A 25,930-nucleotide genomic window follows, 5' to 3' on the forward strand; every position below is an offset into this window, starting at 1 on the left:
AATTATTATTTTTTTGTAATAATGAATGACAATGAAACTAAAATCTATACTATTTCTTTTCTAATTCAATGTTAAATTATGTAATCATATATACTTAACTACGTTTTCAATAGGAGAGATGTCAAACCGCCCTTAGCCGATTTGTCGAATTTTCCAATATGGACTTTTACAACATTCTCTAGGGGATGGATTCAACATCCCTATTGAGTTTCAACCATTGACAACGAGTAGTACTTGATCTTGATCTTGAACTTGTCAAACAATTTCACGCAAAGGGGACATTAATGGACAATGTCCAACTCCTCTTAAGGTTCCTGGGAGGATGCAATAGTCCTTGTATGTAATGTATTGATATGCAATAGTCTGTGGAGACGAGATTAATCACACTTTATCGTGAAATTATATGTAATGTAACATTGTATAAATAAATAGTTATGCAATGTATGTATGTAATGTATTGCTATTAATATATAAATAGTGTATATATAGATGTATACATATGATATATAATTATACATCAAAGATGTAGATATATTGTTTATAAATTACAACAATTCATCTCCCTCTTGTTGGATTGATTTTTTATTTTTCAACCATGATCAATTCAAATCATCTGTAAACAATCTCAAATTTTAGCTATGAACTTTTTTTTAATATTTTGAGTCTTTGATATATTATTACTCAAAACAATTCACAGTTACAATACATCAAATTTTAGAAATCAAATTATTTTTAAATTATATATAAATATATAACATTGTTTTTAGAATAAACAAGGACAATACACATATGTGGCACTGGCATGTGTTGAATCACTCATCTAAAAATGTACTATAAAGTTGTCACTTACGAATCAAACTAGTCGCTTTAGTGTATGACCAATTTAATTTGAACAAAACTTTATAGATTATGGTGGTAATACGTAGACGCAATTTAAATAGTACTTTATAGAGGTAAATATAGAATTGTAATGTTGCGTTCGTTTGAACTCAAAATTTTGGTTGACATATGTTTTAGGTGGAAATCTTTATCAATATTGTAAATCAAAATTCATAGATTTAAAAATAGAATTAAGTGTAGTATTGAAAACTTTATGTAACTAATAACAGAGTTTGAAGTAATTCAAATGTAGTGTCAGAAAAAAAAAGTAGATTTGTTATTACTTCTTTGGAAAGATGTGATTAGGATCTATGTGATGAAAATGATACTTCCTTCTTCAAATTTTTCGTGAGGTACTTTGACTCGAAACAAAATTTAAGAAGGAAGAAAAACTTTTTAAAATTGTGATCTAAAATGAATGATAGAAATTTGAGTGGATATAAATTATTTTATTCAGGGTAAATTTGATATTTTAAAGTTAACTTATTATTTAATATAGGAATGCATAATTCATTTTGAAACTGACTAAAAAGAAAAGTAAGTTATATAAATTGAGACAGAGAGAATATTATAAGTCGAAGAGTGTTCTCTGCATTTCGAGAAGCAAAAAATAATCACAAATGTTAAGATGAATGTATAATAATTTTTAAATTTTAATATTTCATGTTATATCAAGTAAAATAATGTTATACTCTATAAAATTGAGAAGAAAATAAGTATTATATTTAAAAGCAATAATAGACCAACACACAACACATATGTCAGTCATGTGTCTAATCACTCTACTGAAGGAAAGACAAACTCATTAAAGTTGTGACTTACAAATCAACTAATCTGTGAATTACTTTTTCCAACATTTTCAGCTTTGAACAATTCTTGATTGGTTGTTTTTTTTTAATAAAGGACATCTCTGTATTTGGAGTCAGGAAATTAAATAAGAAAAATATTGCAAAATATGTTTTGTTAGAAAAAAAATAATTGTTGATATAATGGGTTTCAAATCCATAACACTAATATAAAAAACATTTCTATTGCCCTTTCTATTAAGCCATCAAACAATTTTTTTAGGGGATTCTCAAGTTAAATTGTACACCCTTTCTTGCTATGACATTGCAATAAATTGTAGATCGAATTCATAATTTTATAAACGGAAAAGGGTCAAAATTGCTCATGAACTATGCGAAATAGACCACTTATACCCTCCATTACATTTTGGGATAAAAAATACCCCTGCGGTTATCACAGGAGACCACAAATACCCTCAAGAGTTGACACCCCAATTTTTTAGTGACGTGACAAGCCACATGAGACTAATTCCTCCACCTAAGCATTGCCAACTAAGATTCACTACAAAAGAACTTGACTTTTAGTGGTGACAAAGTCGCCACAAAATTCCAAAATATTGCCACTAAAGGTTATGAGTGATTTTTAATGGCGACTAAAACTCCAACAATCATTCGCTAGTAAAACAAATAATTAATTTTCGATTGCGACCTAATTTTCTAAAATAAATAACTTGCAATATCCATATTAAAAACATCCAATATTATTACGAAAAATAATCAAAATTACTTCTCGATTCAAATCTCCTACTATATATATATAATGCATCATTGTACATTTTATACATTTACATATGACATAAAAATAAAACATATAGTGTCTTCAAACTCATACTTAATTGATATCATATTTGGTTTTTTAAAAACAATGAAGAAAAAAACACAAAATTAGAATTTAATGTTAAAAACTTTTAGTGACGATTTTCTGGGCTTTTGTGGCGACTGTTGTTGCCGCTAAAGGTCTAGTTCTTTTGTAGTGAATCCTAGTTGGCAACGTTTAGGTGGAAGGATTAGTCCCATGTGGCTTGCCACGTCAACAAAAATTTGGGGTGTTAACTCTTGAGGGTATTTGTGGTCTCTTAGGATAACATCATGGGCATTTTTTATCCCAAAATGTAACGAAGGGTATAAATGGTCTATTTAATATAATTCGGGGGCAATTTTGACCCTTTTCCGTTTTATAAATATAATAAGTTTAATTAATATCAAAAACTTTATATTCAACAGAGTTTAAATCTTGAATTCGGCTGAGATAGTTCAAATAATATCGATAAAAAACATGTAGATCTGTTATAACTTCTTGGATCAGATTGTTTAAAGCATTACTTTCTTTTTACTGCGTTTCTTCTTTTCTTTTAAATCGAAGGTCTATCAAAGACAATCTCATTACCTCAAAAAGATATGTATTAAATCCGCGCACGTACCACCCTTTGTCACTCTTTATTGGTAGTAAACATGTATACGTGTACACATCATTTAAATTCACGGCTGAAACAGCCTTTAATTGGGTCCCTATTACCCTATATGTGCACAAACGTAGTAACGTGATCCCAATTTCTTAGATATTTATTTAGTTACCGACAAGTTTTAATACTTTTTAAAGTAAAATATTTCAGCAACATGATATTTTATTTTCATGATTCAAAAAGAATGATTTTATTTATCAAAATATAGGTTTAACATATAGATGAATCGAAAAATGATGTGTATCAATCCAAATTTCAAGTCTAATTAAACTCAACATGACATCGACGATCATTATTAGCAGTTTAATACAAGAGAGATGCTACTTACGGTTTGGAGTATAAATATACCACATTCCTTCACTTTTTATTTCATTAAAAATAAATAGTTTGAAATTAAATTGTATTAAATATAAAAGATATCATTTTTTTTAGACCAAGTAAAAAATATTCATGATGACATATTTAAGTTTTAAAAGTTTTATAGTCAAGCAAATGTGCATTATGACATATTTAAGACTCGAGTTTTAAAAATAATTCTTCTTATGAGTACTCCATATTGATTTAAACAATAGCACATAAATAAAAAATCTAGAAAATAATTTGTTCTATTTAATATTGTACAGACGCATTTACACATGCACAATTCACAAATATGTATTCTTTTTGAAAGGTAATTAAGTAGGTTTTTAATAATATTTCTTGCTTGCAAACTTCTTTAGTAAAACAAATTATTTTTTAATTGACAATGTTTCATATGTCATAATATAACCTTTCAAACTTTTCAAATTTAGATAGATTAGGTTGACTATATACTTGTTGGTTAGTCATTTTGGATATGCACAAGTTATTTCTTGAATTGCTTATGTCAAAAAAGGTATCCGATATATTAAAAATTTTCATTATACATGAAATTTTAAAAATAGAATATGATTAGTTTAACCCACAGGATATCTTATTCATTAAATTTTAAGGGAATTAACAATTCAGAGTAAATATGTATTCAAAGTTGAATCACAAAAATGCATAATAAAAGACAAATACTAATTACTTTTTTATTTTATCATTACCTTAAAGAAGATGCGGAAAAAAAATATGACAAATAAAATAAATTTGATTAACTGCGTCAACAACACCTTGACGTACACTTATGCGTCACCTTCCACATTCACTCACCAATATTTTGCTATAAATGGAAGGGGTGGAATTGTTATTTCTTCATTCAAATCCAAATTAATTAATACGACAAAATATTTTTCATGGCAATGACTAAAGTCCTCTTCCTTTCACAATATCTCTCTATGCACATTATTAGTGGAAGAAATATTCAAGTTTCATGTAGAAGCTCTAACAAATGGATTGTTCAAGAAGATCTTCTCAGAGCAACTTCCACGTACAATCAAGTAAAATTTAATTTCTATACATTGACAAAATAAATAGTAATAGTTCATAAAATACAATTTGATAATATAATTTTTTTGCATTATCAAGCGTAAATGTAAACTACCGCTGATGATTGAGATCATTTAACTTTCAATCATAAGTTTTGGATTCGAGTTTCTAAAATAAAAAAATAATCTATTGAAAGCCAAGCGATCGTTACATTAAAAAATGAGTCTTACGGTGTGTGAGTAATATAAGTATTGAACACATGGTGAAACAAAAGAAGGAAAAAAACTTTCTTGTGTTTTTTCCTCAAAAATTCATGATTCATATATCTAGTGTTGCAAATGTGAACTTGTGTTCTAGGGGATGAGTGGGTGGAGGTTGTAAACTTGTAGCCGAGCCAAGATTTTTACAAAGGAGTTTCAAATATATACTCTCTTTGTTTTTGTTTTACTTAATATGTTATAATTTAAATTTCGAGAATCAATATTCTTTTTAAAACTAAAATTGTGCTTCGTTAATTACTAATACAGGATGGATTTGACAGTACCAACTTTGGACTACTAGTAAAGGAGGTAAAGTATGCACTAAGGACAGAAAGAAATAATAATCTTACTTTAGTGGATACACTTCAACATATGGGAATTGAACACCATTTTCAAGAAGAGATTCAATCAATTTTACAAAAGGAATATGAGCAAAGTGCTTGTTTTCTTAAGTATCAAAACCATCATGATATTTCACTTTGTTTTAGACTTTTGAGACAAGAAGGTCACCACGTGTCAGCAGGTACTTGGTTTTCCATTGAACATATTTTAATCATTTATTTGATTTCATCTATTAAAGACAATTACATACATTTTTGGATCAAACTACTAACCACGTGAGTAATTTTAGACCAAATTAGCTAGGGACATTTTATTTCAATTTCACATATCCATCTAACAACCTTATATTGTCTTGAGCAGATGTATTTAAAAAATTCAAGAACAATGATGATGGTACATTTGGATTAAACCTTAGCCAAGATGTGAATGGATTAATTGGTTTATATGAAGCATCACAACTTGGTGTAGAAGGTGAATACATACTTGATGAAATTGCAAATTTTAGTGTTGGTCACCTAAATGCATGTCTTGCAAATAATGATTCATGTGATGAAGATAGAATTATCAAAGAAACATTGAAGTATCCATACCACAAGAGTTTAGCAAGTTGCAAGGCCAAAAGCTTCATCAATAACTTTAAAGGAATTAATGGATGGGGAAAAAGCACCTTACAAGAATTGGCAAATATGGACTACTCCATAACAAAAGAGATACATCAACATGAATTGATTCAAGTTTCTAGGTAAATTAAATTAGTGATATATGGCTGCAATGTGAAAAATAGTTTAATATACTAATTGCAACTTTCTAATTATACATAGGTGGTGGAGAAGTCTTGGTTTAGCTGAAGAATTAAAGCTTTTGAGAGATCAACCATTAAAATGGTATGCTTGGCCAATGGCAATGCTTACAGATCCAAAAATGTCACAACAAAGAATTGAGCTAGCAAAATGCATCTCTTTTGTTTATGTCATTGATGATATCTTTGATGTTTATGGGACTGTTGAAGAATTAACCCTCTTCACTCAAGCTGTTAATAGGTACTTTATTTGAGCTTTTAATAATTTATATATATATTGATAGTGTAAACGTTACGTACAAATAATCATTATCATCATGATAAAATAAGATATACTAGTTACTTGTTAATATAGATAAAAATGATCTGATGATATAAAACGTCTTTATTTTTTTTATGGTCCATAATCTTAGAGGTTATTATTATTTCAGGTGGGAATTATGTGCCATGATGGACTTACCAGAATACATGAGATCAACTTATAAGGCTCTTTATAATACCATTAATTCCATTGGCTACAATATCTACAAAATTTATGGACGAAACCCCACTCAAAATTTGCGCAACACGGTATTATTTACTATGCTTTTAACATTGAATAGGACTTGCCTTTCTCTTTACTAGCTTCATCCGTTCTGTATTAGTTGTCTATTTTTCGTTGACACAATGTCATCTAAGAAATCATAAATATAAAAATAGTTTTACTAATTCACCCTTAAAGAAGCTTTTTACAAATTCGTTTACACTTTTAAATAGAATTAATTGTTATGATAAAATGAAAACAAATTTAATTAATACTCTCTTAATTTTGTATTGACAAGTAATTTGTGAAAATTATTTTTAATAACCTAATTGAATAATTTGAAGATAGTAACTTTTAAAGTAACATAAAACAAAGTTAAATAATGTAATTGAATAATTTCTAATAATTGAGTGAACTCCTTTTTTCTTTTTTTTGGATTTTAGTGGGCAAATTTATGCAATGCATTTCTAAAAGAAGCAAAATGGTTTGCTTCTGGGGAGTTACCAACAGCAGATGTGTACTTGAAGAATGGACTTATTAGTTCTGGAGTTCATACGGTCTTACTTCACATGTTATATCTCTTAGGTTTTGGTCTTACCAATCAAAACTCTATTTATTTGGAAGATTCATCAGCCATGGCTTCCTCCGTCGCTACGATCCTTCGCCTTTGGGATGATCTAGGAAGTGCAAAGGTAACCCTAATTTTTGAAATGTTTGTAAATTTTTTTGGGTACGTATAGTATGATATAGTTTAATATGTGTGCAGGATGAAAATCAAGAAGGAAATGATGGTTCATATATAGAATGTTACATGAAGGGACAAAAAAATGGTTCTATTGAATTGACAAGAGAGTATGTGGTTAAGCAAATAGAAGATGAATGGAAACAACTTAATGAGAAACATTTTGATTTGATGAATGGATCTTTAGGATCATTTTCAAAAGCTTCTATTAACCTTGCAAGAATGGTTCCTCTTATGTACAATTATGATGATAAACAGTCCATTCATGTCCTCCTAGAATACATCAACTATATGTTGTATGATGTATGATAATGTATCCATGTCAATCAAGTAGAAAGTTGCCTTTAATTATAGATCATGATCTGAACTCGCTCGCATGCACCTTGTAAGTGAGGATTCGAGATATATATAATGAAACAATTACCATGCGTAGTAAAGGGACATGGTATTTTTTTTCCTGGACCATATTATTATTCTTCGGAAAAAAGGTCATAACTTTTCGTAGGAATATGAAAATGATCGAAACCATAATACACTCAAAGAGCTCTCATTTGATATATTGCTCATAAATCAATTCTTTCTTCTTTTTTTTTTTTGTTCAAAAGATCTTTATTTAAACAACTAGGAAGTCCTTACATTAAGGTTACGGACTAATTGATATGAAATCTATTGACATAGAAATTGGGTTGGGTCCTGACCCATTCAAATTTATTTTGGGTTTAAATGGGCTTAAAACGGACTAGGTCTTGAATCATCCAATTTAATCGCATTTAATCTTAATAATTTTAATAAATTGCTATTTAAATTTTATAATCACCGTGATATTCAACTTGTGGTCAATGGCAAAATGGAGCCCCTGTTGAAGACCTTTTAGTATTTCTATGTAGCTTAAGGCCCCATGATTTCAATTTTGTTCAACAAATAATGTGATTTTTGAGGTAATAACTAAGTTAAGTGACTAAGAAATTAATTATAGAATTTCAATGACTAGTTATGCAATTATATAAAATCATATTAATTAAAGTAATTAAAATTATTATTTTTGAAATTAAATTATTTTAAACAAAAAGTAATTTCCTCAATTATCTAGTCAATTTTTTATTTTATTTTTGTTTAGTCTCTTGTTGATATTTTCACATAACTCCTCTATTATTTTTTTGTTTAGTCTATTGCATGTGGAAATGTCGGCTTTTAGCACTATTATTCACTATAGTCCATGCATATCATTATCATATTCAAACAAAGAACCCAAAAGTGTGTAGGGATAGCTGTTGGGAGAAAAATAAACTTAATATTCCTCTGGGAACGTACGTACCGATTGTTTTACTCGAAAATGTAAATAAAAGAAAGATGACTATGTTTTCGAAAAATCGATTAAACTTATGGTTTAAGAGAAATTGAATTTCCAAAAGGTCAGAGTCGCCACTTAATTTTTTAATAAAAAATCAAGAAAAAATCTCAAGTTTTTCAAAAGATTTAAACAGATAAAATCACTTGAAAATAAAAGGGTTCGAAGTTCAATGTACATTTCGAGAAGGTGTTAGGCCCTCGGAATGTCCGCTAACTTGCGGTTGACCGACGATTTGACCAAAATGACTAATTTTAGAAAAAAAAATGATAATAATAATAAATTAAGTAATAAAATCCATATTTTATGGGAAGACAGATAAACTAAAGGGAATTTTTATTTTATTTTATTTTAAAAGGTTATCAATTTTATGGATATATAGAGTGTGTACTTATACACTATCCATATTTTTATCTAACCAAATCACACTGATAAATCACCATACAACATCGATTTAATATATTCTTGCAGGACAGGGAGGGATTGATTATCATCATAATTGTACATAAGAGGGACAATCCTTGCACAATTAAGAGAAGCTTTTGAAAATGATCCTAAAAATTGACTCATTAAATGCAAATGTTCTTTGTTGAGTTTCTTCCATTCATCTTCTATTAGCTTAATCACATGTTCTCTTGCCAATTCAATGGAAGTATCTTTGTTTTCCTTCATGTAACATTCAATGTATGAACCATCTTTTCCTTCTTGATTCTCATCCTGCACACACAACGCATATTCTGCTAATAAAAATCATACAAACATGTCACGTGTAAAGATGAAATTTTTCTTTTTGTTACCTTGGCACTTCCAAGATCATCCCAAAGGCGAAGAATCGTAGCCACAGAAGAAGATATGGCTGATACATCCTCCAAATGAATAGAACTTACACCAAGGCCTAAGAGATAGAACATGTGAACTAAGACTGCATGAACTCCAGAACTAACAATTCCATTCTTTAAGTACTCATCTGTTGTTGGTACCACCCCAGAGGCAAACCATTTTGCTTCTTTTAGAAATGCATTGCACAAGCTTACCCACTAAAATACAAAAAAAAAAGTATGAAATATTAGGGAATGACTATAGTTAATAAAATGATAAATAATCCCTCCATCTATCTTAGTTTTTCAAGTATCAGCTTGATACATCTTTTAAAAAATAATAAATAGAATGATAATTTTACTATATATCTCCCTTTGAATATAATAAATTTGATGTTCTTGGAATGAGTATAGTTAATAATAAGGTAAATTTGAAACTAATAAGTGACAAATTATCTCTTGATTTTAAAAATAGACATATATTTATAATAGTGGACAAATATATAAAAGTGAACGTTATAATACCGCATTCCGCAAATTTTGAGTGGGGTTTTGTCCATAGATTTTGTGGATATTATAGCCAATGTCATTAATGGTATCATAAAGAGCCTTATAAGTTGATCTCATGTATTCTGGTAACTCTAACATGGCAACCAATTCCCACCTGAAATAATTGAGGAAAAATTACATTTTATGTCTATTTGTATATAAATATATAATTTTCATCTAAAAGAAGCAAATTAAAAGCTCAAATAATTAAAATACCTTTTGACAGCTTGAGTGAAGAGGGTTAGTTCTTCAATAGCCCCATAAACATCAAAAATGTCATCAATGACATAAACAAAAGAAATGCATTTTGCTAGCTCAATTCTTTGTTGTGACATTTTTGGATCAGTAAGGACTGCCATTGGCCAAGTATACCATTTTAATGGTTGGTCTCTCAAAAGCTTCAAAACTTCAGCTAAACCAAGACCTCTCCACCACCTATAAATATCATTACAAGTTGCTTAATAAATTTGGGGGTCTGATTTTCTTTCGTGAGCCAAGCATATGGAACTTCTCTTTTTATATGGGTATAGCAGTGAGATTCGATCTCAGGTTTTCTGTCTGCTTCTGATACCATATTGAAGTGTGTGACTAATTTCATTTAAAAGCTTAAACTGTTAGAAAAAGCACATTTGCACACTTTTTTCATTTAATTATATTTTGTTTTTCAGATTACTAATTTGACTTTGAGATTATAACTTTTATACATACAACAAGTAATGTAAAACTTGTATAGAAATTGAATTCAACAACCAATTTACCCGGAAACTTGAGCCAATTCATGTTGATGTATCTCTTGAGTTATGGAGTATTCAATATTTGCCAATTCTTGTAAGGTGCTTTTTCCCCATCCATTAATTCCTTTGAAGTTATTGATGAAGCTTTTGGCCTTGCAACTTGCTAAACTCTTGTGGTATGGATACTTTAATGTTTCTTTAATAATTCTAGCTTCATCACATGAGTCACTATTTGCAAGACATGCATTTAGGTGCTCACTACTAAAATTTGCAACTTCATCAAGTATGTGTTCACCTTTTATACCAAGTTGTGATGCTTCATATAAACCAATTAATCCATTTACATCTTGGCTAAGGTTTAATCCAAATGTCCCATCATCATTGTTCTTGAATTTTTTAAATACATCTGCACAAGGCAATATAATTAGAGATTATTTATAATTGTACAACTTATCCATAATTAGGATTCTTGGATATAATCAACCAATTACCTGCTGACACGTGGTAACCTTGTTGTCTCAAAAGCCTAAAACAAAGTGAAACATCAAAAGGGGTTTGATATTTGAGAAAACACGCACTTTGATCATATTCCTTTTGTAAAATTGATTGAATCTCTTCTTGAAAATGATGTTCAATTCCCATACGTTGAAGTGTATCCACTAAAACAAGATTATTAGTATTATTTATTTCTGTCCTTAGTGCATACTTGACATCCTTCACAAGTAGTCCAAATTTGGTACTATTAAATCCATCCTGCATTAGTAATTAAGCATCTTCTTAGTTAATAAAGGAAAATAAAAAAGAATGACAACATTCTTAATTAAAATGAAAAAAAAAATTGGACGCTAAATTACATGGTGTAATGGTAAGGTGGTGCTACCCTTATCTCTTCGTTGGAAACATCGTGTAAGGGACTGAAGTTATAATTAGTATATAGAAGTTATGCACACAAATAATATATATATATTTTTAAAAATACATCGTCAGGATATTTTATAAATGACAACATTAGTATATATAATCTTATATTGTTAGTGTATAAAAGTTAAAATCTTACTTGATCGTAGCTCGTTTGGCTACGAGAGGTTTGTATAAAAAGATGTTGAAAAGCCCAAATTCTTCTTATGGTTATGTGGCTAGAGAGATATAACTGTGAAGGGGAGAAGGCTCTAGAAGGCTCTAGTCATTGCCATGGAAAGATTTATTTACTCTTGTGATATTTGGTCATATATATTTGTGTAGTATTATTAGTTGAAGAAATAACAATTCGAACCCCTTCTATTTACTTGTTCTGAAAGATGTCTTTTTTTATTTATTCTATTCTTAATATTAGCTCAATAAAAAAAAATATTGTGTAAAAATAAAAATAATTTTTTTATTTTTATCATTAAAATAACACAATAAAATTCTTTAACTTCTTATTCTTTATTTTATTTTATGTTTTATATATTATATTTCATGTTTTAATTTGTGAAATAATTTTTTAATTGATTTGAATTGATTTTTTAAATTATATTTAAATCACCATGTTAAAATTTAATTATATCAATATCTAATATTTTTTTTAATTTACTTCTTAATAAATAACATATAATATATAACATATGATTTAGCGGTAATTAAGCTAATGTCATTACGAATTACTAAAATCTTTAGCTGCATTTATATAAAGTGATTGTTGTAAATACTGATATTTAATTATTGTCGCTAAATATAATATACTAGCAATTATATTATTACCACTAAATTCTTTATTTATCATACTGTTAATTCACAAGTTTTCTCATTAATTCCATCATCATCATAATTGAAGGCCCGTTTTTTTGGTCATTATCACGTTGAAAAAGAGATATCGTGTTATCTAATGCTTGTCCAAAAAAGGATAAGATAGTGATTTGTGAACCATACAATAATGTTAAAGACCTAAGAAATGATTAGTTGTGTAATATATATAACATGTAATTTTTGAATGCAAGTTGAATATTGCAATTTACAAATTCAAACCCTGTTATCACATCAACTAATGATATACAATGTATGCATGATCATGAATCACTTTATCTACTAATAATCACTTTATCACTTAAATTTAGTATGATATTTTTATTAATCCACCTAACTCTATTTTTTATGTATCATTTAAATATAAAAACTTTTACTTAGTTTAAGTCTTCAACATGTGTTAGTAAATATTAAAAAGATAAAAAAAATTATAATCAAATAACATCATGCATTTTATTTATTATAATGCTAATTCACAAGTTTTCTCATTCCATCATCATCATAATTGAAGCCCCCTTTTTTTGTACAAATAACATTGTTCGAATAAATATGCAATTTTTAGACACAAAGACAAATTGAGAATAAAATGAAAAAAAAAAAAACGGTGCTTCAATTAGTAGCACTTTCTTAGTTTAAAAAAAAACAAGAATATGTGTATAAAATGAAAAAAAAAATGGAATTTGAACAATTCATGTTCTCTGCTGAATTATAGAGTTGATTTAACTTACAAGTTACAATTGTGTAGATAGGTTAATTTTTTTTTATGTATATATGTTACACGCTTAAATTCTCTAGGCCTCTTTGTATATTTATTTAGTTTTACTTTCGTTAGTGCAAATTTTGACTCGGTGCAACCTAGGCCCCACTTACTTGCCTGCGAGTATGGATTCACATTTTGATACACTTGAAATCATGAATTTTGTAGTATAAGATTTGAGAAAGGTGATGCTTCAATCTTAGCTTGCATACACATAATATATTTTAAAAAATAATTACATTTTCAGGATATTTAATGAATGACTACATAAGTAATATTTCAAAAAACTAATATAACAACATAAAATTATTTTATATCGTCAATTTATAGAGGTAATTAAAATCTTACGTTATTGTAGCTCATTTGGGGCTGAGAGGTTTCTCTAAGAAGATGATCTTGAATAGCCCATTTGTTGGAGTTTCTGCATGAAACTTGATTTGCCATGAAAGATATTTTTTTCCTATAGATATTTTATGATATAAAATAACAATTCAAACCCTTCTATTTATAATAAAATGTGGAAGAAAGGGTCTAGGTACGTAGTGGTAGGCAACGTATCAAGTGTTGTATAGTATATTTTAAATGTGGGACTAAAAGTTTTGGGCCTCACTTAAAATTCAGCAAATTTATATCCACAAATTAAATTGAATCTTAATTTATCTAGACATGATTTATTTTCCATCATATCTTACACACCGACAATATATAACATATATTCAGTATAATCCTATAAAATGAGGTCTGGAAAAGATCTAGTGTACACAAACCTTATTAATATCTTACGATAAAAAGATTACTTTCGATAAACCCTTGGCTCAAGATACAAAATACACCTTTAATTATTTTCAAAAAAACCATAGTCTATTACATGTAAATAGAATAATTATTAACTTTTTTAGAAACAACAAAGTGAATAAATATACTTGAAAGCCAACAATAGGATATTAAAAATTTGTGTTTGCGTGATAAGTATTTTGTTTCATTATAAATTTAAGGCTAGACTCCTAAAAAAATGAAATTCTTCTTTTTTTTAATAAGAGAGTTTTAACTTCAAAATAATTGGCTTTTTTAGTAATTACTCGAATTCAAAAATAAATATCAAACATAAAGATATAAAAAAGATAAAATGTCAAAGTTGGAAGAGAACTGTTAAACATGTTTGCCACGTTTTGTGGCGGCTAAAACTCTGCAATATTATCCACAAAAAAATGAATCTTAATTTATCTTGAGATGATTTTTTATTTTAGAAAAAAAAAATGAAATTGAGAATGTATTTACTCCTTTCATTTGATGTCTAGGGACTAGGGGTGATGTGGTTGTTAATTAGAATTGTTAGTTATTTAGGATTTGGTTATATTGCCATTCCTGCATAAATACATTGGTGTGCAAGAAATACATTTATGATTTAACATAAATTTTACTCGTTCTAAAATAACTGTTATTTTAATAAAAATTATATCAATTAAAAACATTAACAAATATAATATATAATTAATTAAATTATCCATATCTAATAAATCTCTCTTGAAAATTGAATATTGTTAAAGCAATATGCTTATTAATTATTATCTTGAACTTTTGTATGATACTCCCTCTGTTTCAAAATGAATAACTTACTTTCCTTTTTTGTTTGTTTTAAAAAAGAATGACCTATTTCTTTATTGGCAATATTTTAATTTAAAGATACCAATTTCACACCAAATCAGTAACATTACACTTATGGTGGGCAGAATTTCAATTATAAGATGCCAATTTTACACCAAATCAATAACAATTTCGAAAAACAGAAATTTCTCAACACCATCATGAAGTTATCATAAATTTTTGTCATATTCAACTTGACAATTACATTTTAAAGCTTGTTTTATTGTTGATGTCCCTTATGATTTCAATGGATGCGCTTTAAAAAGATGTCATTTATTGTATTGGTAAAAATTTGAAAATATATAAGAAGCAAAGATTATTTAACGAGATATATGACAAGTATAGAGAAGATGAAATCAACTATTGAATCAGTAATAATGTCAATCGAATCAATGATTTACCTAAACTTGCCTGATTATTCTAGAATTAACTTTTAGGCCCACTTCATTTATGTTGGACAATTTAGGATCGAAATAATATATTCGAAAAGGTTTAAATAAGGTAAACAATACAAATTTCACTAATTTGGGAGCTAATTATCTTCTTTCTCATGAATTTGTAATATTACCAAACCTATCATATTTTGCACTTCGGATACATGTATGTGACACGTCTAGATACATGCGTCTTGAATACATCTAATCAAATACGTATAATTAAGTGTACCTAAATAAGGAATGTAACTGGAGAAAATCATCCGTATAACATCTTTAGAGTATCTGCAACTCCTAAAAGTATTTAAAAAATTGAATTTTTGTGTATCTGATATGTTCATTATGTGTATTTAATTTTTTTTTAAAATTATGTATTTGATGATGTTTCTTCTACGTATCTAATGTATACTTAGTGATTAGGTGTTTTTGATTTGTTCATTCTATGTATCTGATATCGAACCAAAAAAAAAAAAATCTAATTTTAGTCAATTGTGTTGGCTATTATGACTGAATTTATGAATTAATCATATTAGTAGAGGGATTAACCCAAAATCAAGTCCTAATATCTTTTTGATAGATATGCTCACCTTTTGTTCGGTCTTGTTAGCTTCTCTATTAGTATGGCCATCGAATGTTAGTGACGCTGGGAGAATATTTTAGAAGAGAGATGACTGATTAGGAGTGAAGACATAAATTATGAAGAGAATTAAGTGAGTAGATAATTAAGATCTCTATTTTAGGAATTTTAATAAGTAATTGATCTCAATTATTTTACTCCAAATTTATTAAATGGTGGTATAATAAATAATTATTTGAAAGTAGAGTCCTAATTAGGTGTAGATGAATCATTGATAGCGCCTAGTAGGGGTGTATATGGTCGGGTTGGTTCGGATTTTTCAAATATCAAACCAAATCATTTGTGTTGGATTTTTAAATTTATAAACCAAACCAAACCAATAAAACTCGGATTTTTCAACCTCGGGTTTTTTCGGATTTTTCGGTTTTTGGGGTTGTTTCGGGTTTTTCCGGTAAAGTATTCATACAAACATATAATTTACTTGTACTTCAAATATTTCTTTAGTCCTACCAAAATACAATTATCTAAGGTGTTTCTTAAAAAAAAACACAAAATATGATATGATTAATGACACTAAAATATCCAACAAAATAATAATAATGAAATCGCGTAAAACAAATATTGCAAATTAACAAGTCATTAGTAAAATGATCATAATTTAAAAGTACTAAATCATGCTAAAATAAGTTCAATAAGTATTAGTTACATGACTAAATATTAAAGGAAATTAAAATCAGATTATGTATTTTAATTGTCTAAACCAATGAAAAAACTAAAGAACAAATATTCAATATTATTGTCATTTTTAGTGTTGAATTGATTTTCTTTTTGCATTAGTATTAATTTGATTTTGATTTAAGCTTTATTATAATTAACAATATATGTGGACTATAATCTTTATTGGACCATTCAGAATTCTAAGTTTCAAACTTGAAATAATATATTAAAAGATAAAAATTATGAAAACGTATAAGAAATATTTAAAAATTATATCAAAGTAAATATTTTTATGTATAAAATAAAAATTTAAAATTATATATATAATGTCGGGTTGGTTTGGTCTCGGGTTGGTTTTTTTTAGTTAAAACCAAACCAACCCAAGTCGGGTTTTTTTTTTTTCCAATACCAAACCAAGTCAAATCAAACCACTAGTCGGTTTTATTTTTTCCGGTTTGACTCAATTTGCGGTTTGATTCGGTTTTTGGTTCAGTTTTGTACACCCTTAGCGCCTAGTGATATATGGGTCCTTTAACCACAACATAAAAATAGGGGAAGCAGGGGTGTTTTGCGTGATACTACTGGGATTTGGGTAGATGGTTATAGTGCAAAAATTAATACAAATTCGTCAACAAGTGTTGAACTATCATCTCTATTATACCAACTTCTTTTAACTGAAAAATTGTATGTTCAACACTTGAAAATAGCAATTGACTCACTCGAGGTAATTAGTTTTCTTCAAAAATGAAAGAGATACTCATACAAACATTTTAAATGAATGCATGGATTTGATTCATAGAATTGGAAAAACCCCAATCAGGCATGAGCCTCGAGGAAAAAATAAAGTGGCGGACCTGCGAACCAAAGAAGGCCAGAAGATGAAATTGGATCAACTTTTGGAGGAATGGAAAGTTCCACCTTTGTTGTTTAGAAGATACTTGAAGCAGAAAAAGTAGGAACTCTTCTTCTGCGGCTTGATAAGCCTCAATGTAATTTGGATTGTAGCCCCAATAGGTGGCCAGATCATTCTTGCGCTAGTAGTAATGCAACCGCCTCTATTTGTATTGTTTCATAATATTTTGATATAATATCTCCTATTTTAACCAAAAAAAAATGATAACTATCTTTTTACTATTTATCATAAATCAGGTTCAAATTTTGAAAATAATTTTTTAAGATAAGTCTTTTTTCATTAGTAATTAATCAAATTCAAAAATAAATATCAAACATTATCTAAAGTATATATCTAAAAAGAAATGTCACCATGGAAGAGAAGAGTGAAACATGTGTTCAAAGTTTTGTCGGCAGAACTCATAGCTTTTTTTTAAACACGTTGTTCGCTATTTATATTAAAGTTTAATTAATTATATTAAAAATTTAATTAATTTGAATTTATATATATATATATATATATTTATATTTATATTTATATTTATATTTATATTTCTATTTCTTCTTACTTTAGAAGTGGTGGTTCCTCAACTACCACCAAATCAATCAAAAATTGCCACGTGGCGTAATTAATATTTCTTTCTTTTATATAATTTTTTCTATTTTCTACTTTCTATTTCTTTCTATTAATATTTCTTTCATTTATATAATATTTTCTATTTCTTTCTATTATATTCTGTTTTCTATTCTACTTCTATCTATTTTTTTATTATTTTTTTAATTACTATATATCANTATGACATTGTTCTAAAATAGAGGATACCTTCTAGGAGTTTGAAGTCATTTGTATCCTAACTATCAATATCAAAATTTTCACAATAGTTGTATTTGCTTCAGAAGTTGCATTTTGATGGTTAGCTCGTCTCTTTTTCAACAGGACCTATAAATATGACCAAAGACATTTTCATTAGCTACATGTAATAAGTTATTTTTGTTCCAACTTGATTACGCTACCAAAGATTGAAAGCGTTGCTAACCTAATACTTCCTTGTATACGATATTTCTTGCATATGTCCCTGTCCCCGTATCTGGTTGTTCAGTCATAACCAATACCTTTGTTGTTGCCATTGAGATTCCTCTTGATAAAGCTACATATAGTTGCCCATGGGAGAAAACATGTTGGGGAAGATATAATCCCACATTAGGTATCGTTTGACCTTGAGCCTTATTTATTGTCATGGCAAAACATAGACGTATTGGAAATTGCTTCCGAATAAATTTAAAAGGATATCCTTCATTCTCAGGCGGCGATAATTGAATTCTTGGTATAAACACCTGTTTTGTTGCAAATTCTCCTGTAGTTATTTCTGCATGCACGACATTGTTATCAAAGCCTCTACAAATCAATCGTGTCCCATTGCATAAACCATTTGATGGGTCTAAATTGCGCAGCATCATGATAGGCGCATTCTCTTTTAACACCAACCTAATATGTTGAATTTAAAGATACATATGATGTTATGTATTTTACCACACCTTTGTTGTTGATCTGGTACATGAATTCAAAGTAATATAATAATTAAAATGTTAACGACAGATTGAGTATATTGATGTACCTATGTGGCGGCAGACCATTTGGAGTTAATGTATTTAGGTATTCTTCTTGATAGTAATTATTGGTATCATCTTCTGCCGAATCGAAACTGATATATGTTCTGGTTTCTCCTGGGAATCGAGTAATCATCATTTCATTTATATTATCTACAAATTCATTTCGACTTGCTAAGATTGCCCTTTCAGTAATAAACTTTGCCGATCTGTAATTTTGTTGTAGCCCTTTAAAAATTTCTGTTACCAAGCATTCTTCTGCCTTACCCTGACCAGTTGGGTGGACCACTATTTGTTGTGGTAGTAGTATTAAATTATCCCGTATTGTGTTTTCTTCGCCGTTTCCAACACGAATCAAGAAGTTGCTAAAATTTGGATCTGTTCTTGCCCTCATGTTGGATGTTAAATGAATTTTTTCCATCAAAGGCCACAAATATGACCTTACCAAACTTGCATCCACTGTCTCTGCTCGTGTTGATTTTGGAACCACCGGTAGCACTTGTCGAAAGTCACCTCCAAATACCATTACTTTTCCACCAAAAGGTACATTTTTTTCCATTATATCACGAAAGCTTCTGTCGACTGTTTCAATTGCGTGTCTCTTAGCCATTGGTGCTTCGTCCCATATTATTAGTTTGGCTTGTTTAATAAGTTTAGCCCCGCCACTTTGTTTTGACATATTTGTCATTGTTGATTCATTAGCTTGTAGAGGTATTCCAAATCTCGAGTGAGCTGTACGACCTCCCGGTAAGATTGCTGCTGCTACTCCGCTGCTGGCGGATGCCAATGCTATCATACCTCTTGATCTGATATGTGCCAGCTATGCCCGATATAGATATGTTTTTCCAGTTCCACCCGGTCCATCTACAAAGAATAATCCTGGTGTTCCAGAGTCGGTCCTTTGCAAGATAGTCTTGAATGCTTGCGTTTGTTGTTCATTCAACTTTGATTGTGCCTCCATATCTTCAGTTGGCACCTTCACAGACCTTTCTTCGACTATTTCTCGGCATTCATATGTGTCACCTTGATGTAATTCTTGTTGGATTTGTGGCATATCAAATTTTGCAACACTTTGACCCATACTCTCCAAGTATGAATTTACACTTTTCAACGTACTTTGGAGTTTGGCCTCGGCTGATTTGGCATGGGTCCTCTGAAAGTCGTCTGACATATCGTTATAATATGTGTCCCATAGTCTTCTTACATCTGTTGGGTTGCAATGAACTAAAATTGTCGCAAACAACATTCGAAGAGCTACAGGCATCTTAAAGATTACAGCCTCGCGTAAGCATTCTGAAATGCTATCATCTGATTCTAATAAACCTCTTTCCTTGGCAGCTTCTTTGAAAGTATGACAATGTATTCCATTAACAGTGAGTAAGTCTTCAAATGATGTCGGACCTCGAACATGATTCAATAATAATCTCTCGTAATACCTTTCTCCTTCTCTAGGATTAGCTGTGATTTCGATCATCCTCGTTAGTTTATTGTTCAACTCATAAATGCCACATATCAAAGTGTAATACTTACCAACATTTATTCTGCCGATCACGGAGCGTGATTTTCTTTTAGTCCAAACTTTAGATTGGGAATTCCAAACATAATGCTTGGGGAATTCTCTATATAGATAATTGCGAGCGTTAGTGTCATTCAAGCACATCCTGAAATACTCAGTAAGCATAGTTTGTTGTACAAACTGGGAGCCTGCAATATTTTGAAGATTTTGCTTCTTCCAATAGTAGACTACATTTTAAAACAGAAGCTTATTATTAATATTATTCGCTTTGATTGGAGAACTGTGACTTGTATTTATACTATCTGAGAATATGTTTTAGGATACCTGCTTGTTTACCGGGTAGATGTAGTTGTAGGTTTATAACAACTGGTTGCATTTCGCTTAGGGTAAACTCGTAAATCCTCCACATTGCTTCAGGTGGTGACACCCAACGTGCATCTTGAAAGCTTCGAATTTCATCTATGAATTTTTCACCTTCGTCTGACTCAATGTAAACTGCACACTTATCATGTCCTTTATATATATACTTGTACAGGTACTTTATTGCTTTAACACCTGAGCAAACCTCTACATTAATGTGGCAATTATATCTCTTCAATAAATATGGATTATAAGGGACAACCCACTGATTATTCATCTTCATTCCTCGAACCTCACTTGTCCTCCCATCATTTTTTCTTCGGTAAATAGGATATCCATCCCTCCCTTGTATTGTTTTGTTGTTGAATGCTCGGGGGTAGTGAAACTTACACTGTCCGTCCTTCATACATGGACTTGATTGTCGTTTTATACCACAAGGACCATGAATCATATGCTTAATAACCAATTCATGTAATTCTGGCTGCTTATCCTTAGCAGGTAACTCAGCCGAAATATATCGATCATACTGATCTGCTGATGTTATTTTATGACCTTGTTTTAAAATTAGTAGTAGGTGTATATGTGGTAGGCCTCTCTTCTGAAATTCAACTACAAAAACATGTGCTGCTGTCGGGCCAAAAATTTCCTTTTTAAATAATTGGTCTTTCAGGTCCTGCAATTTTGCCCTAAACACTCTGGTCACCAAATCTGGACGATCTTGAGCGACTTGGCCCGCACATAGTTATTCTTGAATCTCTGTCCATTCAGGGTTACACGTCATGGTGATAAATAGATCTGGTCTTCCATACTCTTGTACCAGTGCCATAGCATCCATATATCGTCGTCGCATATCCCTCGGGCCTCCAATGAATGACCCTGGTAGTAAGACCCTTTGCCCGACCTTCTCTCCTCTGCATTCGCCTGCCGTAACACTATCAATGATACCTTGTAATATCTCTCTTCTGTAATTTGATTGTTCGAATCTGTAATATTCAAGTCGCGTGGTTTCCAATTTTATGTACATGTCCACTACAAATTGTTGTAACAATCTACCAGATAGCAACAAAATTGTTTTGTCATTCGTTCGTACTTGTAGTTTATAGCAGTAGTACTCTCTGCATGAAACAGAACCTCTTGTTTCGCGTCGTACACCTACAAATAAATTTAAATAAGTTTAGTTTTGAGTGCAGTTCATCATGAGGTATGTGTGGCCTTCTTTGAATATTATATTATTACCACATCACGTTCACAAGTATATTATAGTAGAATATATTTCTTTGTATGTAGTTGTGTTAGTTTACCACATTCATTGAATTTAATTACTGCACCTTTGGAACATGTTTTTTAAGCAATTACATATATTGTTGTTGTTTGATTTTTGTTGCCTTAGATATGTTCTCCATATGAAGCTATTAGTCGGAAAATTAATTGAGTTCCTTATTATACTATGTGTGGGGGTGAATTACTTGATTGATGGCAGAATGTAAATGTGCTAACCTTGTTCTTCATTGTTCAAAACCTCTGTTGCACTGGCATATGATCGAGGGCATATGTTGGCAGCTGTTGTTGTATATGTAGGAATGGTGATATTTAGATTGTGAGATTTCACTATTCCTTGATGCCAACCTCCTTCACCATTTGGTAGAATCAATGGATACTGTAGAGGATCATAACAGCCATAATAATGTTTTACTCGATGTTTGTTCCCGGAATGTTCGTGTACTACAATATCTCTTTCAAATGAGATATTTGGATTGTTTCCGTCTACCCAAATTGCCGCAACTTGATCTACTGAAGGTTTGTTATACACCCGTTGATCTAAAGAAGCATTTNAAAAAAAAAATGAAATTGAGAATGTATTTACTCCTTTCATTTGATATCTAGGGACTAGGGGTGATGTGGTTGTTAATTAGAATTGTTAGTTATTTAGGATTTGGTTATATTGCCATTCCTGCATAAATACATTGGTGTGCAAGAAATACATTTATGATTTAACATAAATTTTACTCGTTCTAAAATAACTGTTATTTTAATAAAAATTATATTAAAGGAACATTACACTTGTGGTGGGCAGAACTTCAATTATAAGATGCCAAGTTTACACCAAATCAATAACAATTTCGAAAAAACAGAAATTTCTCAACACCATCATGAAACGTTATCATAAATTTTTGTCATATTCAACTTGACAATTACATTTTAAAGCTTGTTTTATTGTTGATGTCCCTTATGATTTCAATGGATGCGCTTTAAAAAGATGTCATTTGTTGTATTGGTAAAAATTTGAAAATATATAAGAACCAAAGATTATTTAACGAGATATATGACAAGTATAGAAAAGATGAAATCAACTATTGAATCAGTAATAATGTCAACCGAATCAATGATTTACCTAAACTTGCCTGATTATACTAGAATTAACTTTTAGGCCCACTTCATTTATGTTGGACAATTTAGGATCAAAATAATATATTCAAAAAGGTTTGAATAAGGTAAACAATACAAATTTCACTAATTTAGGAGCTAATTAATTATCTTCTTTCTCATGAGTTTGTAATATTACCAAACCTATCATATTTTGCACTTCGAATACATATATCTGACGCGTCTAGATACATGTATCTTGAATACATGCTAATCAAATACGTATAATTAAGTGTACCTTAATAAGGAATGTAACTGAAATACATAAATTAAGGAGAAAATCATCCGTATAACCAGAGGTGAATTCAAGATTTCAAAAAGACGGGTGCACCATTGTCAGGGGTGACTCTGCCCTTTAAGAAAAGGGCAACCATTTTAGGCTCACAAATTTGAGGGCCTCATTTAATATAGCAATAATAGATTATAGGTTTTTCATAAGAAAACTATTAAATACGATTTTCGGGAAAAAATAATATTAAAGGAAAAAATTATTAGAAGTTTGATAAATCTCGAGTATTATGTCACAAGAAAAATTAAATGCATTTTTATATGAATTACTGATTGAAAAAGAATTATTAAAAGAAACCATTTATAAAAAAATATATATATGCAATTTCGCATCTCAAGAAATTTAAAAAGTACACTTTATAAGAAGAAAATGATTTTTTTTTTTCAAAAAAATAACAAACAATGGTGCTTTTTAATTGATTTTAAAAAGAGGTCCTCTCTAGGAATCGAACCCTCAACCTCACAATCAAAAACCAACCCTTGAACCAATGAGCCATCCAATCATTTGTGATCATGGGTTCCTTTATTTAATATTTACTATATTTTAAAAATTATACAAATAATATATCGAGTTTTGTGGGATGACCACGGGTTCGAGTGACCCATTTTTTACCCTTAAATTCGCCCCTGCGTATAACATCTTTACAGTATCTGCAACTCCTAAAAGTATTTAAAAAATTGATTTTTTGTGTATCTGATATGTTCATTATGTGTATTTAAATTAATTTTTTTTTTTTATGTATTTGATGATGTTTCTTCAATGTATCTGATGTATACTTAGTGATTAGGTGTATTTGATTTGTTCATTCTATGTATCTGATATCGAACCAAAAAAAATAATCTAATTTTAGTCAATTGTGTTGGCTATTATGACTGAATTTTTGAATATTTATGAATTAATCATAATTGTGATTATTAGTAGAGGGATTAACCCAAAATCAAGTCCTAATATCTTTTTGATAGATATGACCATCGAATGTTAGTGACCCTGGGAAATTTAGAAGAGAGATGATTGATTAGGAGTGAAGACATAAATTATGAAGAGAATTAAGTGAGTAGATAATTAAGAACTCTATTTTAGGAATTTTTATAAGTAATTGATCTCAATTATTTTACTCCAAATTTATTAAACGGTGGTATAATAAATAATTATTTGAAAGTAAAGTTTTAATTAGTAGATATGATATGCATATATGCCTAATTAGGTGTAGATAAATCATTGATAGCGCCTAGCGATATATGGGTCCTTTAACCACAACATAAAAATAGAGGGAACAGGGGTGTTTTGCGTGATACAACTGGGATTTGGGTAGATGGTTATAGTGCAAAATTTAATATAAATTCGTCAACAAGTGCTGAACTATCATTTCTACTATACGAACTTCTTTTAGCTGAAAAATTGCATGTTCAACACTTGAAAATAACAACTGACTCACTCGAGGTAATTAATTTTCTTCAAAAACGAAAGAAATACTCATACAAACATTTTAAATGAATGCATGGATTTGATTCATAGAATTGGAAAACCCCCAATCAGGCATGAGCCTCGAGGAAAAAATAAAGTGGCGGACCTGTGAACCAAAGAATGCCAGAACATGAAATTGGACCAGCTTTTGGAGGAATGAAAAGTTCCACCTTTGTTGTTTAGAAGATACTAGAAGCAGAAAAAGTAGGAACGCTTCTTCTGCTGCCTGATAAGCCTCAATGTAATTTGGATTGTAACCCCATTAGGTGGCCAGATCATTCTTGCGCTACCAGTAATGCAACCGCCTCTATTTATATTGATGCATAATATTTTGATATAATATCTCCTATTTAAACCAAAAAGAAAAATGATAACTATCTTTTTACTATTTATCATAAATCATGTTAAAATTTTGAAAATAATTTTTCAAGATAAGTCTTTTTTTATTAGTAATTAATCAAATTCAAAAATAAATATCAAATATTATCTAAAGTATATTAGGAGCGACAAGATTAGGAATGAGGTTATCCGGGAGAAGGTGGGAGTGGCCTCTGTGGTGGACAAGCTGAGGGAAGCGAGACTGAGATGGTTTGGACATGTGAAGAGACGGAGCGCAGACGCCCCAGTGAGGAGGTGCGAGGTAATGGTGGTAGAGGGTACGCGGAGGGGTAGAGGTAGGCCCAAGAAGTATTGGGAAGAGGTGATTAGACAAGACTTGGCTATGCTTCACATTACCGAGGACATGACTCTAGATAGGAAGGAGTGGAGATCGCGTA

The 25,930-nt window shown here is 29.9% G+C and overlaps 4 protein-coding genes across 4 annotated transcripts; 1 reads left to right on the plus strand and 3 right to left on the minus strand.

Annotated features, from left to right (window-relative positions):
* The first annotated feature begins 4,416 nt into the window (after positions 1-4,416).
* On the plus strand, positions 4,417-7,566 carry LOC125865910 ((3S,6E)-nerolidol synthase 1-like). Its single transcript, XM_049546171.1, has 7 exons — positions 4,417-4,587; positions 5,104-5,359; positions 5,539-5,920; positions 6,000-6,218; positions 6,409-6,547; positions 6,944-7,192; positions 7,267-7,566. Exons 1-7 carry the CDS (start codon positions 4,444-4,446, stop codon positions 7,549-7,551), a joined length of 1,674 nt encoding a protein of 557 aa, XP_049402128.1. The 5' UTR covers positions 4,417-4,443; the 3' UTR covers positions 7,552-7,566.
* A 1,447-nt stretch (positions 7,567-9,013) lies between these two features.
* Positions 9,014-13,684, minus strand: LOC125865371 ((3S,6E)-nerolidol synthase 1-like). Its single transcript, XM_049545563.1, has 7 exons — positions 13,579-13,684; positions 11,183-11,444; positions 10,716-11,097; positions 10,174-10,392; positions 9,934-10,072; positions 9,388-9,627; positions 9,014-9,307 (listed from the first exon to the last, which is right to left on the minus strand). The coding sequence occupies exons 1-7, from the start codon at positions 13,672-13,674 to the stop codon at positions 9,014-9,016; spliced, it is 1,632 nt and encodes a 543-aa protein (XP_049401520.1). The 5' UTR covers positions 13,675-13,684.
* Positions 13,685-18,525: 4,841 nt separating this feature from the next.
* LOC125865372 (uncharacterized) lies at positions 18,526-19,897 on the minus strand. The gene is made up of 2 exons (XM_049545565.1): positions 19,110-19,897; positions 18,526-18,979 (listed from the first exon to the last, which is right to left on the minus strand). The coding sequence occupies exons 1-2, from the start codon at positions 19,895-19,897 to the stop codon at positions 18,526-18,528; spliced, it is 1,242 nt and encodes a 413-aa protein (XP_049401522.1).
* A 24-nt stretch (positions 19,898-19,921) lies between these two features.
* On the minus strand, positions 19,922-23,775 carry LOC125865373 (uncharacterized). Its single transcript, XM_049545566.1, has 5 exons — positions 23,733-23,775; positions 22,475-22,795; positions 21,795-22,129; positions 20,942-21,650; positions 19,922-20,844 (listed from the first exon to the last, which is right to left on the minus strand). The coding sequence occupies exons 1-5, from the start codon at positions 23,773-23,775 to the stop codon at positions 19,922-19,924; spliced, it is 2,331 nt and encodes a 776-aa protein (XP_049401523.1).
* Positions 23,776-25,930: the final 2,155 nt, after the last annotated feature.

Source organism: Solanum stenotomum, chromosome 5 (genome assembly GCF_019186545.1).
Source record: "Solanum stenotomum isolate F172 chromosome 5, ASM1918654v1, whole genome shotgun sequence".
Taxonomy (NCBI): domain Eukaryota; kingdom Viridiplantae; phylum Streptophyta; class Magnoliopsida; order Solanales; family Solanaceae; genus Solanum; species Solanum stenotomum.

Coding starts and splice junctions, on each gene's coding strand:
- LOC125865373 (XM_049545566.1), bottom strand. CDS start 23,775: ATGGTTGCCCTTTTCTTAAAGGGCAGAGTCACCCCTGACAATG. Junction 22,130..22,474: donor TTTGAACAATGAAGAACAAG/GTTAGCACATTT, acceptor ATTTATTTGTAG/GTGTACGACGCGAAACAAGA. Junction 20,845..20,941: donor TCTACCCGGTAAACAAGCAG/GTATCCTAAAAC, acceptor TTTAAAATGTAG/TCTACTATTGGAAGAAGCAA.
- LOC125865372 (XM_049545565.1), bottom strand. CDS start 19,897: ATGATAGCATTGGCATCCGCCAGCAGCGGAGTAGCAGCAGCAATCTTA. Junction 18,980..19,109: donor AATGGTCTGCCGCCACATAG/GTACATCAATAT, acceptor TCAACATATTAG/GTTGGTGTTAAAAGAGAATG.
- LOC125865910 (XM_049546171.1), top strand. CDS start 4,444: ATGGCAATGACTAAAGTCCTCTTCCTTTCACAATATCTCTCTATGCAC. Junction 4,588..5,103: donor CAACTTCCACGTACAATCAA/GTAAAATTTAAT, acceptor TTACTAATACAG/GATGGATTTGACAGTACCAA. Junction 5,921..5,999: donor GAATTGATTCAAGTTTCTAG/GTAAATTAAATT, acceptor AATTATACATAG/GTGGTGGAGAAGTCTTGGTT.
- LOC125865371 (XM_049545563.1), bottom strand. CDS start 13,674: ATGGCAAATCAAGTTTCATGCAGAAACTCCAACAAATGGGCTATTCAA. Junction 11,445..13,578: donor CCCAAATGAGCTACAATAAC/GTAAGATTTTAA, acceptor TTACTAATGCAG/GATGGATTTAATAGTACCAA. Junction 11,098..11,182: donor AGGTTACCACGTGTCAGCAG/GTAATTGGTTGA, acceptor TGCCTTGTGCAG/ATGTATTTAAAAAATTCAAG.